We start from the raw sequence: 16782 nt of genomic DNA, 5'->3' as shown, positions 1-16782 counted from the left end.
GAATTTATAATTTCGCGGAATCAGAGACGCTAACGTGGCTGAACATCACCCTGCCGTAATGCGAACCGCGAATGTGCTTCGACCGAAGAGAGCCAGCTACGTTCAAATGAACCGAGCGTTCGGGCGGTGCCGGATAGGATTGTTTGGCACTCGCATTGCTCCGCATTTTACCAAATGGTCAGTTTGCGCGGTACACATTGTTTTTGATTCAAACTTTTGGAGATCATAGGAGCGATGTGCAGAGTTCAAGAGAAGCTCCCCCGGCCTGCTTTCCATTGTATGGGTCCCTGCCTGCTGTCTAGCGGCCGTGAGTCATCGAGATGCGGAGTCCCCGGCGAGCAGTTTGCAGCGGCTACAAGAGCGGGGGGGGGGGGGGGGGGGCAGCCCCCCTATCTTCCAACAAAGGCGCGTCGGTGCGAACAACACCCTCCCGGCACGCTAATTTTGGATGCCTGCTGCGGGACAAGGACGGGTGCCCGGTGACCTTGCTGCTCGTGGGATGACCCCTGCACCCCGCCTATGGACCTCCTTCACCCCGCGACGTCACGAAGATGCGGTGGCGCTGATGTTAGCAGCGACTTTCGCATGGTAGGCAAAACAGGTTCCGCTTGCCCGTGCCTACCGCAGCTGCCGCCGCTACCGGCGGCTGCTTCAAGCCTGTGCACTGCAGAAGCAGCATATATTGACCAGCTGCGTCACTGCTGGATCCGCGTAGTAACATAAAAAATATTAAATTAGCCTCGATAGGTTTCTCGCGCATAAATGCCGCATTCGGAAACTGGCTAACAGGCATTGGGCCACGGTAGTAAAGCGCGAAGTCTGGGAGTCGATAGGCACTGCCACTCAATGCACTTAATAGCATGCAAGTTACTGCGTTCATTCACCTGAACTTCAGGATAGTAGGCTGATAATTGCTCAAGGAAAGAAAAGACATATGTAGCTGCACACGTACTTATCACCTTGAGCCGGAGTGCACGGGGCGCCGACAGGTTCACTCGCCCCCAAGGAATGCGTTTTTTTGTTAATAGCACACCATGTTTAAATGGCGCGTTTTGTGACATTTATTAGTTACTTGAAACTGTTTCTTGATATGACGACGTAATTATTTCATTCGAGTAGAAAGAAGTCTGGTAAGTTGTGTCAATCTTGCGCGGTCGCGTTGGTGTGCTTAGACTAGCGTACCTTAAGTGTGCTAAACGCCATATTCTTTTTCATTGCATCATGCATGTGTCATGTTTCATGAGGTAATACATGATCGCGAAGCTTGTTTGGAAAGAAGCAGCCGCAGGTGTGCTACTAACAGACACGTGGCGAGATTGAGAGGGGACGCGGCATGAAAAGTGTTTTCGTTATTCATGCATGCGATATGTAACTTAACTTGGTACAAATATGAAATTCCTACGCTAGTTTCAGTCATTCCTTTTATTTATAGCTATACCTGGTGCAGTTCTGGGTAATTATAATTAACACCGTCGTCAAGTCCCCCCAAGCTAGGTCTCAAATAATTGAGTAGATAGTGCACAGTTTTTTTATGCCAGCATGTGCATAAAGCCCCCTGTTCTGTATGATGACGCGATTAGTTCTTTTTCTATATGATCAGTACTTATGCATGCATAGTTACATGAAAACGTTTCTTACAAAAAATAACTAACACAATACTGCACGTGTAGGGAAAAAAATCGAGATTTTTTACGCTCCTCAACGTCTCAGGAATAGTTTGCGACAAATGGAATTATTTGATTTTCATGCGAATTACGAAGGTGAGTGATCCAGTCGCAGAAAATGTGAGAGGTCAGAAAACGAACCTTAAAATTTATTCCCTCGTTTATGGCATCTTCGCTTTCGCTTTGGTCAAAGAAATGCGGCACTGAAATCAAAGAAATTACCTCACAATTTTTGACGACCACACTTCTAAAAAGCGTAATTTATAAATTTGTACTCAATATTTTGCTATAATTTTTCGTCACGAAACTAGACTTCAGGGCTAGGAAAGAAAATAATTCTAGAAATCACAAATTTTCACCAAATCGACCAGCTTAACAAGAGGACAAGTCGGCCTGGCTGGTGCGTGGTCATGCGGCTAAAAACAGCGCTAAGCGAGACAGGAGATCGGGGACACGACGCTGTCCCCACTTTTCGCGCAGCGCGACATGCACGTATGTCAGCAGACGATGAGCGCATGTCAGCTCCGACGAAACAACGCCAGCACTTTCCCTCACTACTGTCCCGAAGAAAAATCATTCCGGCTAGTGCAGAGTGTCAAAACTTGTTTTATCCAATGCCTAGCGCATAAATAAACGGCAGGAACGCTTTCTACATGTTTACTACTAACCATACATACAATACACAGTGGCAAACTATTTCTCTTTATAGGCCGCACGTGGACAAAGCGAGCTCGTGTACTTCGACAAATTACTAAGTTGGAAGCATCGACCATTGCTATGATTCGCAGAAACTGGAAACGCGCCTACAAGCTTGAAAACCCGCGCACAACACCTATCCGCGACGCCACTCCCCGACCTTTTGCCTACCACGAGCTCGCTAGCGACTGCAGCGCCACCTCGTTTGTTTACAAACATGCAGGAGGTCCATACGAGCTGTCTTGCAGTCATCACCGCAACGCTCGTGGCCCCTTCATCGTTGGCCTCCATGGATGAGTTCAACCAGGGGCCGACATTTAAGGAGGGAGGAAGTCATCAATAGGCCTGCCTCATGCTTCGCTCGCCATGCTGACAAGGTCACCTTCCCCAGTAAGTTTCTCCGTCGGACTTCTCATAGATATTCGTCTCACAAACTTGTGAAGTGAAGCTTCGCTATATTGCGGCCATGGTGTACTGTTGTGTGCCGTTTTGTCAATTGCGGTCCGGAAGGACCCCGGTGTGTCGTTTCACCAGTTTCTAGTTAACCAGGAACTGTGCAGCAAATGGCAAAAAACATTTCTAGTGAGAATCTCGTCATAAATGACAAATCACCCTCGACTACAGTATGCAGCAAGCATTTCTTAGTGTGTGACTACGTAAGTGATTCTAAATTAAGAAAACTGGTTCCCGGTGTGGCACCAACCGTATTTGAAGGATATCCTTCATCTTAGTACCCAGTGCGAAGAAATCACTCAGGACCCTAAAGGTAAGAGACACTGCTCCTTCCAGGAAGCCAGCAAAACGAAAGGCACAGCCGGCAAATTGCGAGCATGCATTGTTAGAGCCGCCGGAAGGTGAAACCAAGCAGATGACTACCATATGCACGCAACCAACGATGGGCAGCGAGCTTGCTGATACCTTTTAAATGACAGCGAAGCTTCGTTAACAGATAGCGTACTATCACTCCAAGGTCTCAAAAGCACAGCAGCAACTAGAAGCAGAAAGGAAGGTGGTATCCACATATCGCGAAGACAAGCGCTACTCATCTCTTGAAAATATTGCTTCAGACGCTGAAAAGGGGGAGGAAAAGGCTGTCTTCCTGCTTCACCAAATCGACGGATATCAGAAGAAATTCCAGTCTTATCCCGAAGAACTAATCAGAGAGTGCGCCATACGGCGATTTCTTTCGCCCAAGGGTTATGATCATGCCCGTGCTACTCTGCTAACACTGCCACATAAGTTCACACTGCAGCACTACGTTGGTCCCAGCTCAACTTCTGGAATGAGTTACGCCATGAAAGGAAGGTTAATTCAGGAGGCTTCCTTCTCAGCCCAAACAGCACATGACTTCATTAATAATCGATGAAGCAGCAATAAAGCCGAAGTGCATATATGATCGGAAGCCCGACGTGGTTTTGGGGATCAGAGACAAGCCAGGAAATGGTGCGCCACGTACGAAGAACGAAACACTTGCTAACCGAGTGCTATGTTTCGTGCTCCACGGAGTGGACAGCTGGTACATGATACCATGTTCATATTACTTTACAAAGCAACTCAGCGGGAGAGACTTGTATGCCTGGACGAAGGACGTCATCTCTGCAGCTGGGGAATGCGGCTTTGTAGTCATTCGTATCGTTACAGATAACTACTCAGCCAACACAACGATGTCTAAGCACATGGGGAACGGTTCGTTGTCAGCTATAGTGAAGCATCCTCAGGAGGATGAGAGAGTAATTTTATTAAGCTTCGATCCTTGCCATGTTTTCAATAATGTCCGCACCCAATTTTTGGAACGGGAGCTCACAGACGGCACTGGCGTCATCAGCGGTGCATTTGCGCAGAAACTGTATGAGCACCAGAAGGAAAGTACGGTAAAGTTGGCAAGAAATCTGACACGAAAGCATGTGTATCCGTCAAACCTTGAGAAAATGAACATGCTACGCGCCGTGCAGGTGTTTTCGCCCCAAGTCACCGCGGCTCTGGACCACCTCTAGCATAACTCACGAGTCAGCTCCATTCTCTTTGCTTTCAAGGACGCAACATCTACGATCTAGTTCATGAAAGTGATGAAGGAATGGTTCGACATTCACAGCACAACATACAAAGGAAGTGACTGCAAAATGTCCATCTCCAAGGAAGACGATGGCCGGCTACTGTGGCTGCAAACTGAGTTTTTCGGCTGCGTGAAGACTGTTCCATCGCCCCTGGCGTTGGGAACTTCACAGAGCAAACGTACATTCGCCTACTTTTCACCATGAAATCCGCATTGGAGGTAACTCAACTTCTAGTCAGAAGAGGCATCAACTACGTTCTCACTAGAAAGTTGGACAGTGATCCTGTCGAAGCATTGTTCGGAAAATCGCGTTTTATGGGCGGAGGTAACGATGCGCTGGACGCAAGAGCCGTTACAGCAGCTCTGGATCACATTGTAAACAAAAAAGCACTGCCATCGAATGAAACCACTAATCAAGGTGAAGACGCCGAAGAAGCGGCCGCCTCTGTTCCCCAAGATGTAGTTGAAGAACTGAAAACTCTGCGAGCGCATCTTCCAGCTCCGTCTGCGTCTGTTGCTTATTCAGGCTTGGTGTACGTAGGCGGCTATACTGCCAAACTTATCAGTGATCTTGGATGTGACGCTTGCGTTATGCTTGTGACGACGAACAAGCTCCCTTTACAAACTTCTGCTGCGTGCCCAGGAGAATGGTGAACTTTCCTATCCAAAGCCAGAATTTCTAGCTCTCATGGAAATTAATACGACGTTTTTTGAAAAGGCGTTCAAGATCTTCCACGATCAAATATTCTTGAAACCGAGCAACTAATCGTTGAGCCACATCTTGAAGATTCTCCCCTCCTATGCTGCCCGGAAGGTGTTGACAGAAGCCACGGAAAACGCTAAGCACATCTGATCCCTTAAAAGTGTCTCCGAATTCGTCTCGTTAATTACACAAAGAAATTGACAAGCCAAAATGACAAGCCGTCTGGGTTTATCCACAAACCAACGCGAAAGCATTTCAGGCTCTAAACGACATCACTCGGAACTGTCAGTCACACGACAATGTTGTATAATTCAATACAAGCAGTTCTTGTTATTGCTGTAGGTTCTATTCAGTATGTGAAACGATGTGAGAGTTTCAAAGAGCAAACGGTCTGTCTTATCTATTGTGTTTCGTGCAGTGCCAACAGATTTAACAGATGCGTTTGAACGCATTGGAGTGGCAAATGCTATTATTGTCAGAATACATTTTGAAGTACCGACAGAGACTGTGCCGGCCTTTGAGACGAAAATGAATGTTTCCTAACTCTGGTTGTTACTGATATACCATGCCTCACTTTTACTCGATCCAGTCCCGAATGATCCATCCGAGCTATGCGCCATCATTGCATGCCAACTTCATTGTTTTGAAATTCATCTACTACTTCTCTGCTTTGCATGCCTATAGCGATGGCTGCATAAGACACGGTTGCCAAGTTCTGGTTTAACGCTGGGAGCAGCCGTTCAGTAACATGTGCAAGGTGTCAGAACCAGCGCGCCGAGGCTGCCTCCAGCGAACATTTCAGCGGCTCTCTTCAAGCGGAGAGGGTTAGAGTTCCTGTATATGCTCCCGCAGGGAGCAGAGTTGCGCGAAGGTCCGCCATTTTGTTTCAAGCTCTGCGGAAAAGCTGCTTCTCGTGTGGCAGGAGCCTCACGAGAAGGCCGTTTAGAAGCACCCCTCCTCATCCCTGTGGGGGCTTTACAATACCCCCTCAGTCGTATAACAAAGCAGACTGGGCTCAAGATGGGGAACCTCCGGCCTCATCCTTCTCCCAGTGGGGGCCTCACAATACCCCCCAGTCGGATAACAAAAGAACTGTGCTCAATATGGGAGCGGCTGTCCCCCTCCAGCTGATATGTTGGGCATGAGCAGACACGATTTGGAACAAAATACGTCAGCGGTATCATGTGACCGCCGCTCCGCGAATAGTGTTACGAGCGGCGCAGGGAAAACAGTCGCGCAACTCTGCTCCCTGCGAGAGCATATACAAGAACACTAACCCTTTCTTGTGTTCCTATATATGCTCCCGCAGTGAGCAGAGATGCGCGACTCTTTTCCCCGCGCCGCTCGTAGCACTATTCGCGGAGCGGCGATCACGTGTTCACGCTGACGTATTTTGTTCCAAACCGTGTCTGATCATGCCCAACAGATGAGCGGGAGGGGCCAGCTGCTCCCATCTTAAGCACAGTCTCCTTTGTTATACGGCTGAGGGGGTATTGTGAAGCCCTCACTGGGAGGAGGACGGGGCCCGAGGTTCCCCTTCTTGAGCGCAGTCTGCTTTGTTATCCTACTGAGAGGGTATTGTGAAGCCCCCACAGAGATGAGGAGGGGTGCTTTTAAACGGCTGTCTCGTGAGGCTCCTGCCACACGACAAGCAGCTTTCCCGCAGAGCTTGGAACAAAATGGCGGACTTTCGCGCAACTCTGCTCCCTGCGGGAGCATATATACAGGAACACTAGAGAGGGTTGGCTCGCAGCGCCGCCGGAGAGATGCGGTGGTAGGTCGCAACTGCCCCTCTTGCGCAGGCCGTAAGAGAGAGCGCGCGCTCCCCTCGAGACCGGCCGTGACCGAACAGAGCTCTTCGGGATCCGGCCAGCGTCTTGAGCGGTGGCAGCAGCACGCTCTCGTCACCTTCCGCGGCAAGCGCACGGGGATCCGTTGTGCCTTGCCGCTGGGCTTCTGGTTCCAGGCAGCTAAGCGCGCGCAGCAAATTTGCGCTCTCGGCACCTTCCCCGGCAAACGCTAGGGATTGGCCTTGCCCCAAGAATGCGGCGCGCACGGAAAAACCCGGCCGCCATTGTGGGCGCATACAAATGTTCGCCGCGGATAGTTCCGAAGTTGCGCCGCCCCAGCCGGTAAGTCGGAAGTCCTTCCTACGTAGCCTTCTATTTCCGAGGAATGCCTCGTTGATGTTTTGTAGCTAGCTGGTCCGCTCTGTGTATTAATTGCAAGTGTAATAAATAGCATATGAGTGTTCACGCTGTGTCGGCCCTTCCCTTTGTCCCTTGAGCACGAACGCCATACGCGGTTAGCAAGCGGAAACGCTGCGTCCGCGGAGTGGGAGTGCGGGCAGGGCGGAAGGCTTTGTCCCCCCCCGGATATTTCCACACGCCGCAAAACTGGTTCGAAAAAAGTGCAACTGCTTTTAGTGTCGGCACAGCTTTCAGCCCTGCGCCGGCAAACCAGGGCTAAATTTATGATTTTCAGTTTGAAGCTGACTCTCGCTTGCCTAAAAATAAACCTAGAAACCTGAAATCCTTATCGAAGCTGGCTCCCGTGTACTTTTTTGCATAGGCCTAAGTCAAAGCTAAAGTGGATAAATTGAAAATAATTGAATTGAGTTACTGCAATGTAATGTCGTTACATTTTGTGAGCAGGAATTTTTGCAACGCAATTGATTGATATTAGCGCTATTTCAAGCAGGCTAATTATTTGCCTATAGAAACAAAATTCTTCCAGCTGTAAATTTTCTGCAGATTTCTGACCCTCGACAGCCCGTTACCACTTCTTCATTTTGTTGCCTTTCCACAGATTAGATGCCGTTCTTGCGCATAGGTCGCACTCGCCTGACTTGACGAAGCCCTCTTCGTCGAATACGGCAGCCGTGGCCTCGGGATTGTCCAGGTAACCCTTGAAGCAGGTCGGTCCTTTGATGCAAATTTCGCCGCACTCGCCGGGGCCCAGCTTCTCGCTGGTCTCGACGTCGACAACCTCCGGCACAAGGGAAAAAAGAAACCTGAGCTCTTTTGTCACACTGCTCGCTCCTTTGTTACGAGAGTTGCGCTGCTTAGAATGACAGGGACTCACTTAAGAGACTGAAATGGTTAAACACAAACATTAAGTTTATCCTCGTCTTTCTGACCGGAGCAGCTCTCGTAAAAATGAGATTGCACTATCCTTATCGCAAGCTCTTCTGAATATCTCCAGGTAACCTTGCCGGCCCTTTTTCCTGCATACTTTTTCCTGCATATAGATTTCAGCTCAAGCCTCTGTCCGGCTTCTGCCGCTGTGATGCTACGCTGTTGTGCCACCTGTGGCTGAGGCTGGCGTTTACAAATGCCTACTCTCAGTTCATCGCAATGGTACACTCTCCTGCGTGTGACAACTGCGTGTGCGACGAAACAATACAGCACGTACTTTGTAACTGCCCTCGGTTTCAGCGTGAGCCTGTCCTCCTGGCTGTAACACTCCGCCGCTTAGATCCTCGGCCCCTTACTGAAGCCAGATTCTAAGTCCTTAGAATAAACCTTCATCGGAGAGGAGAGCTGTGAAGACACTTTGCAATTTACTAAAGGACTGAGTGGAAGGTTGTGAACTGTCCGCGTGGGCCCTGTGTATACCCTGTATGTAATGGCCAGCGGACACGTGGAAGAGTGATCTCCCTTTAATCTCTCCTCTTTCTATGCCTCCCTCCGTTTTCCTTCCCAAGTGCAGGGTAGCATACTTGGCGTCGCATAGTTCTTGTTGCCTCAAGAACGATGGCACACTCCCACGGTGGGGGATTGGCCAGGGTTTGGTGCAGATCCACACAGGAAAATTCTCATCCAGGTTAATCTGAAGCGGCTCATAAACTGAGAGGACTCCGAGAGAAAAAGAAAATCACGAATTTTGCGAGAGCTTGAGGAAATCGGAATTAAAATCAAGAAAACAGAGCGGTGCGAGCAGAATGACTAAATTATAAGAATTACTCAGAACGAAAATAATTTTGAGAGGAAAGTAAAGGCATCGAGAAGTTAACGCAAAAACCTCCCGGTTTCAATAATATACTTGTGAAGAAGCTGACACGCCTGCCAAATGGCATGGCCTTTGACGGTTGCACAGAAGGAGAGGAGGACGGGAAGAGTAAACGGCAGCCATAATTGAGCGAGACGATTTTCCAAAAACTGAATTCTCTGTGGTGAAAACCGCCGGCAGTAGAGGATGAAATGATCTATTGTTTCAACGTCCCCGCATAACACACATAGATTTGACGGCGTGAACCCAGAACGGCATAAATATAGATTAAGGCGAGGAATCCTACAGCTCAACAGCGTCATGGAAACCTCACATTGTCTTGATGCGCCGGAACGTTTGTTCCATGGGAATTTCAAATGTTCGAAATCCGCTGTAGCAAAGACGGGCTCATGGCTCAGTTACTGGTGTAATTGGTAACGTTCATAACGGGACGTGGTCAGCAGGGTGAGGTTCATAACGACAAGGGAAACAGGCCCATTGATGACTGATTTCGCTAAGAAATCTGCCATAGAATTTGAAACAATGCCAGAGTGCCTTGGAATCAACTGAAAACGAAACTCTTGGACTTGAAGTGACACAAAGTACATTAGGGATCGGTACAGGAGACTAGTTTGCGAACTTTCTAGTACTGCCAAGACTGGGAGACAGTCCGAGGAATGATAACTTGAGAAACATTGCGGGTAACGTTTTTAAGGGCCAAACCAATAGCGAGAAATTCAGCAGCAAAAATTAGTGCATAATGAGGGAACCGGATAGAATAACTCCACTCTAGTGTGGGGGAATAAACACCTACTGCTGCCTTTTTGTCTTGTTGAGAGGAATCTGGGAAAATAGAAGCACGGCTTGAATACTGGAACAATTATTCCTCCAGGAGACCGCTTAGCTCATTAGCAAAAAAGTGCTTCGCATTTAGCGGCAGCGTATGGTGGAAGCAAACAGCTGGTTCAGCCTGCACATTGCTAACGCATTGCACGGACCCAAGCGAGACTGAAATTCTGCAGAAGAGGTGGTCAGTGTTAAACACAAATTGAGGCAGTTTGTAAAGCGGCCAATGTTTATCTAGAAACAAAGCCGGGTTAATAAAAAAAAATTGGAGGAGCCACACCAGGCATAGGCTAAAGTCCCCGTGAGAAGGTGCGCACTGTGAGAAGCTGGAAGCGAAAGTTCAAGTCCCGTATGGGAGCTTTTAGAAAAAGGACACAATTTTCTACTGGTTTTGGTGAACCCTGGCAACGTCTTAGAGCGCGCCTCTCCAAAAGAACCAGAGTTATAGCCCTGTCACACGGCCAGTTTCAATCACCCTCGAGTCAAGGGTCTTCGAGATTCTCAATCGCCATCGAACTCGCCGCTGCTACACGGCAAATCTCAATGGCCATTGAAATGGTTCTCGTGTCTTACGCCACAGATGAGTGGCGCCACAATCGCTATTTTGGATTTTGCAAAAATATTTGATAAATGTATACTAAATGCTGAAATACAGGCATACGCGAAAGTCGTTAAAAACCCTTTTAATTGCACGTACGCGACGTACATATGCATACACTGCTGTAGCCACTCTAATACAAGACGAGCCAAAACCAAGCCAGTCCAACTGCGTCGGAGCGCTGCTTCGTCAGGCTTAAGACCGGGGAAATCGCCATGATATCTGAAAAACAAGAGCTATTTTTCTCTGGAAACTTTATGCGAAAGCAAAAATGGGCAAATCGAAGGCGAATACAGCAGCTTAGAACACGATATTGCTTTGAGGGATTAGCGACGAAGCTGTTATCGCTGTGAAGCGGGCGGGCAGGGTGCCGCCATGTTGTCAACGTTAAGTACGCAAGCAACGCAAAGACTGCAACGCAAAATGAATGCGCTTAATGCGCTTAAAACCAGTCTAATATTATTTTAAAATAATTTTACAGGCTGCTTACATTAAAATTTATGCGAATAATGTTTGTTCATGTTTTTGCACCCTGAATGTGTCGTGTACGAAAGTGCGCTTGGCGCCTCTCGGGGCAACGCCAGCAACCTTGGGCAGCGCTCGAAGGCCCTCGAAATCTCGATGGAGTTCTGCGCTACTCCGTTGACTCGATAGGCTATTGACTCGATCGCCATTGAAACTGCCCGTGTGGCAGCGCTCGATCGCCTTTCAGTCAATAGACTATCGGTTCGAGGGCCCTCGAAATGCCCGTGTGACCGGGGTATTAACCTCCCTGGCTTTCCGATCGTCTTTTTCGTCCTCTCCCCCCTGATCCCAACGGCCACTGAGGCCTTTTACGCATTGAAATACATGAATGGATTTAAAAAAAAAATGCCCTTCTCTCTAGCCAGTGGAGCATATTTTATGTTGTTTGTATCTTAACCGAATGAGGGCATGTGTTCATGTGTACACTTTGCGGTACAGCGGCGCAGTAGGAAGTTTACGCTGTTTTGCTCTGCGCTTGCTTGTCCCTCGAAAAGCCGATATGGAGGAAAAAAATGACGGTCTATTAAACGTGGTTAGGCCAAATGTGAATTATGTACGCAAGCACTTCGATTTCGGATTCAGTTCGATAGTCGGTTTTCGAGGTAAAGCAGGTGTTAGAAAAAGAATGGTGAAATTTGTGAGTAGGGGCTTTAGCGCTAAAACACTGAAATATGGAGCAGAAGGAAGCGGAGGCTTCTACGCGCAGTGTTGATATCATGCAACATCGCTTATTAAGACACTCTGATGAGGCAGCTCTGCTATTCCCTTTTTATTCAGCGCGACATTTATTTGCGGTGGCTCAGTAGTCCTGGCGCTCGGCTGCTGACTGGAAAGACGTGGGATCCATCACGGCCGCGGCGGTCGAATTTCGATGGAGGCGAAATTGTAGGGGCCCGTGTACTATGCGATGCCAGTGCACGTTAAAGAACCTCAGCTGGCCAAAATTTCCCGAGCCCTTCACTACGGCGTCCTCTATAGCCTGAGTCGCTTTGAGGCGTTAAACGTCCATAAACCAAACCATTTGCTTGGGATATATCAGGCATAGTGCAATTTCGGTTTTCTTCAATTATGCGACGCGAGGAAGAACAACGCTTGTATATATATATATATATATATATATATATATATATATATATATATATATATATATATATATATATATATATATATATATATATATATATATATATATATATATATATATATATATATATATATATATATATGTCTCCGTGTTACGTTCTTGTGTGGCTACGTGCTGCTGAAGAACCCACGAACAAGCTCTGTGTAGGCTCAGTGGACGCTTAGGAGGAAATAATGACAGTCATTTGCACAATACTCTAGATAACAATTCTGTCAAAAAGATTTTCTGTTGTTTGCATAACCAAATGATGTAACTGCGTGATTGCCTGCGTGGCTTTCAGCACGAAGCATTGCGTTATTGACTTAAGAACCTCATCACCTGTCATCATCGTTACCAACCTGACTACACCCACTGCAGGACAAACGCCTCTTCCATATCTCCCGAATTATGTCCTGTGACAGCTGCGGCTGCTTTATCACCGCAAACTTCTGAACCTCTTCCGCCCACCTAACTTTCGGCGGTGCCCCGCTACGCTTGCCTTCTCCTGTTATCCACTCCATTACCCTTAAGGGCCATCGGTTATCGTGCCTTCGTATTGTGACAGTGCGCTGCGCGTTCTCGGAAGGCCGCTATCTCCGGCGACATCTTCCCTTTTTGGGACACTGGGCGCCCTGGGTCTCATAAAGGCGCCAGGAATCTCCGGGTGTCGGGGAAGAAGGTTCATTATAGGTCTCAATATTGAGAGCCTGGCCGTCATCTCTAAGCGTAGAACTCATCAACCTCCACCCCCCCCCCCCCCCCACACACACACACCCCGGCAAGATTGACAATGGCGCCGGCCAGAGAAGAAAAGGCCGGCGGGAAAATGCGGAGTAATGCAGCAGGCACCGGCGCTGAGATTAAGGCGAGACAGACGTTCCTGCTTGGAAAGAAGGATCGCTCTAACAGACGCGAAAGACGAGAAAAAGCCAGCCAGTTTAGTGAAGAGCAAGGCACGAGATGGCAGATTATCGAGATGGTACGTTATCCCTGCAGCCATCCTCGGTCTCATTTTACCAAGTTCGACAGACGGGTCTCCGCTTAGATCACACACACACACACACACACACACACACACACACACACACACACACACACACACACACACACACACACACACACACACACACACACACACACACACACACACACACACACACACACACACACACACACACACACACACACACACACACACACACACACACACACACACACACACACACACACACACACACACACACACACACACACACACACACACACACACACACACACACACACACACACACACACACACACACACACACACACACACACACACACACACACACACACACACACACACACACACACACACACACACACACACACACACACACACACACACACACACACACACACACACACACACACACACACACACACACACACACACACACACACACACACACACACACACACACACACACACACACACACACACACACACACACACACACACACACACACACACACACACACACACACACACACACACACACACACACACACACACACACACACACACACACACACACACACACGCACGCATGCACACGCACACGCACACGCACACGCACGCGCGCGGTTCAGTGCAGTAAGAAAAAACTTGCAACTGTCGTACCTTCACGCTGACGTACGGCATTGGGATTCCGACTGTCTTAAAATCATGGCACATTCCTCGTGTGTGGGAGATGGCGCAGCAAACTTCGGTCAGGCCATATCCTGCGTGAGCCGCGGAGAAAAAAGTGGTAAGGGTTTAAAGTACGATACCACGTGTTCATTCTTCAATTGCAGGGGACACTTAATCTCCGCCTGATGGGTATGACGCGAGAGCTTAAGTGGATTAATGCCTATATATGCAGAATTGGCCATTCTCCACTTAATATTCATTGGTCGCAGCGAGTCCGCATACAGCTGCTAGGTCGCTGTTTGTGCCACCGGTAGTGATTGTGCGACCCATGGATGGATGTATGAATGGATGGATGGATGGAAGGTAGGTGCTTCGCCTTAGAGACGGGGTGGTGACAGTTGCCACGCCGCTCGGCTTTTTTTCTTTAATTTTGGGTAATTATGTTTAACGTGATTAATATTCGCTATTTGCTTTATATACGTCTTCCTACACTTCTAACCTTATGTCACCTCTCTGCATTTCTGCCACCAATCTTCCAATCGCTTTTTGCTAATTTCCACCGCAGATTTATTTACATGACCATTGTTATCTCTAAACCCTAAGGCCTCAGGAAGAGTGACTGTGACTGCACCGACATCAGGATGGATAACATAACATTTGAGTATGAGGTGTTCAGTTCTTACAACAAATTTACCACACTTATGATAATTTTCCCGAGTGACCTCTCGCGGCCGGTTAATTTAGAAGGCTTGAAATGCGGGCCAGTTGGTACATTGTAACTTGAAAAAAAAAACAGTCACAAAAGAGAAGGAACAAAAGAAGGAGTGTTCATGCTGACCTTGGAGTGCTGGCCTTGCTGGGACTATGTTATGTCTAAGAAATCTCAGTTGATAGTCCAGTCGTTGTGGCGTGAACAGTCCTTCTCTTGTCCCTTGTCTTTTGTGACTGTTTTTTGTTTCAGTGAATTTAGCTGCCACCTGCTACGCTAGTCAGGTTGCGCACAATCCGATGGCCAGGTTGCGATGACGCCACTAGGTCACAAGACAAGAACTACAATACAAGACAAGAGTCTTGCTCGTGGTTGGTACGTCTGGAGTAGTGCTTTCACTCTGAAAGAGATGGTGAGAACAGCGGTTATCCTTGTTTCAATATTTCAATGAATGTTTGAAGCTGCGGCTATAAAGTCGCTTTCTTCGGCTTAGACGGCCTTGTCATCTCACCCGTGACCTAACCGGCCTAGGAGGTGCGCCCGGGCGCCGTTGACGCTAGCGCCGCCGATGCAGAGAGTATGTCCTCTTAGGATGCATTCTGTGCCGTTTTACCACATTCTTTTGATAGCTTTCTGATCATGAAGCTTGCGCATAACACTATGGGAGAGCTTTGTGCACTGCCAGTATTGGCCGCGCAGCTGCGCTAGTAGTTGCGTGGCGCTTAAGCGTCTGCTAAACCATAGAAATACTTGTTTTTAAGCTTGATCACTGTGGTTTCCGCGGTAATGCCCTATCGCTTATAGAGTACTATGTGTTGATGCAAAGCAAACAGACAGTAACAATAAATGGCTTCTTATCAGATATGCAAGCCGTAGGCAGCGGCCTTCCATAGGGAAGTGTTCTAGGGCCATTTCTTTTTAATATTTATATCAATGACATTGCTCATGCAACTCTCCTAATCAAATTTATCTATGCTGAAGACACCAGTGCTTTTATTGCCGGAGATAATACAGCTGAAGCGATAGATGCTGCAAACAATGCGCCCAAGCAAATAGAAAACTAGAGTAATAAAAACGCATACGGATGAACGCAGCAAAGACTAAAGTCCTTCTTTTCAGAGGAAAAAACAAGCAAGTTTGTCTGACATATGATATGTTCCTTCAGTCTATGCCCTTCAGAATTGTAACTTCATTTAAAACATTACGCTTAATATTTAATGAAAGAATGTCATGGGCTGACTACGAGGTTCTATAGCGCTCAACAAGGAAGGGACACGCTCGTGTTGTGTCCCTTCCTTGTTGTGCGCTATGGAACCTCATGCTGATTTCCCACTAGCTCGAACCCTATCCCTTTATAAAGATGGCCATGTTAGCTTCGTAGTAAACAAATGCTCGCATAATATTGGCCTTACAGGAACCATGTGATACTACCAGAGTCCCTCAATACTTTGACTGGTCTTTAAGCTTCGCCGTCACGCTATAGAAGAGCTTTGTGCGCTGCCAGCAGCGGCCGCAGTGCGGCGCTGCGTGTAGCCGGGGGGCCTCGGGTAGGCGAGAATGAAGACGGCAGCGGCTGTGAGTGCGAAGAAGCGTGGCAAGTGAGCTCGAAGTTTTCGGCTTCTCCCTGAGCTGTGTCTCATAAAATGTGCCCTGAAAATCAGGTCAGGATGCCGCGTACTTGTTGCGCACCTGGATGCCGCTCCGGGTACAGGGTAAATGAAGACAAAGTGTCGATGCCCAGTGACAGCGACAGGCGTGAAAAATAGAAGCGCGCCATACCCCGCCGAGAAACTTCAGGCTTCAGTTTTGACTCACCACAGGTGCGCGTCTGTGAAAAGCACTTGGATGTGAGTGACATTGTGCGTGCACCGAAGTTGCAGCTCAAGTTGCAAGATATTGTCTGCAAGAAAGCGCCTTCTCGAACTCCTGTAACTTACGCATATTTGTTTCGTGACAAGCTTATATGCAATTATTCATCGCATATAAGCAACAGTACTTCAAGTTTTGTATTTTTGAGGTCGAGATACTGGTTGTGCTCTTCGATGATATTCTTTTTTGAGCCTGCTTACTGCATGGAAGGCAACAGTGGCACAATGCAGCCCATGTCACTCAAGGAGTGCATTTCAGATCATATTGCTGGCTACGTGGTCAAGACGTTTGCAACGATGGCGTGCTCGTGCTGTGTCCAAAGCTTAGAGTT

The 16782-nt window shown here is 48.0% G+C and overlaps 1 protein-coding gene across 5 annotated transcripts in view; it reads right to left on the bottom strand.

The window, feature by feature from the left end:
* LOC144106449 (luciferin 4-monooxygenase-like) overlaps positions 1-16782 on the bottom strand; it is a 246029-nt gene that overhangs the window by 38010 nt on the left and 191237 nt on the right. For all 5 annotated transcript variants that reach the window (XM_077639264.1, XM_077639263.1, XM_077639261.1 and 2 more), the window contains 2 exons: positions 13865-13965; positions 7960-8104 (listed from right to left, as the gene is read on the bottom strand). In XM_077639264.1, the coding sequence (XP_077495390.1) occupies positions 7960-8104; positions 13865-13965 (246 nt within the window). The remainder of the gene's footprint in view (positions 1-7959; positions 8105-13864; positions 13966-16782) is intronic.

The sequence above is a fragment of the Amblyomma americanum genome, chromosome 10 (assembly GCF_052857255.1).
Source record: "Amblyomma americanum isolate KBUSLIRL-KWMA chromosome 10, ASM5285725v1, whole genome shotgun sequence".
NCBI classification, from domain to species: Eukaryota; Metazoa; Arthropoda; class Arachnida; order Ixodida; family Ixodidae; genus Amblyomma; species Amblyomma americanum.
This window is presented reverse-complemented; position numbering and strand designations above follow the sequence as displayed.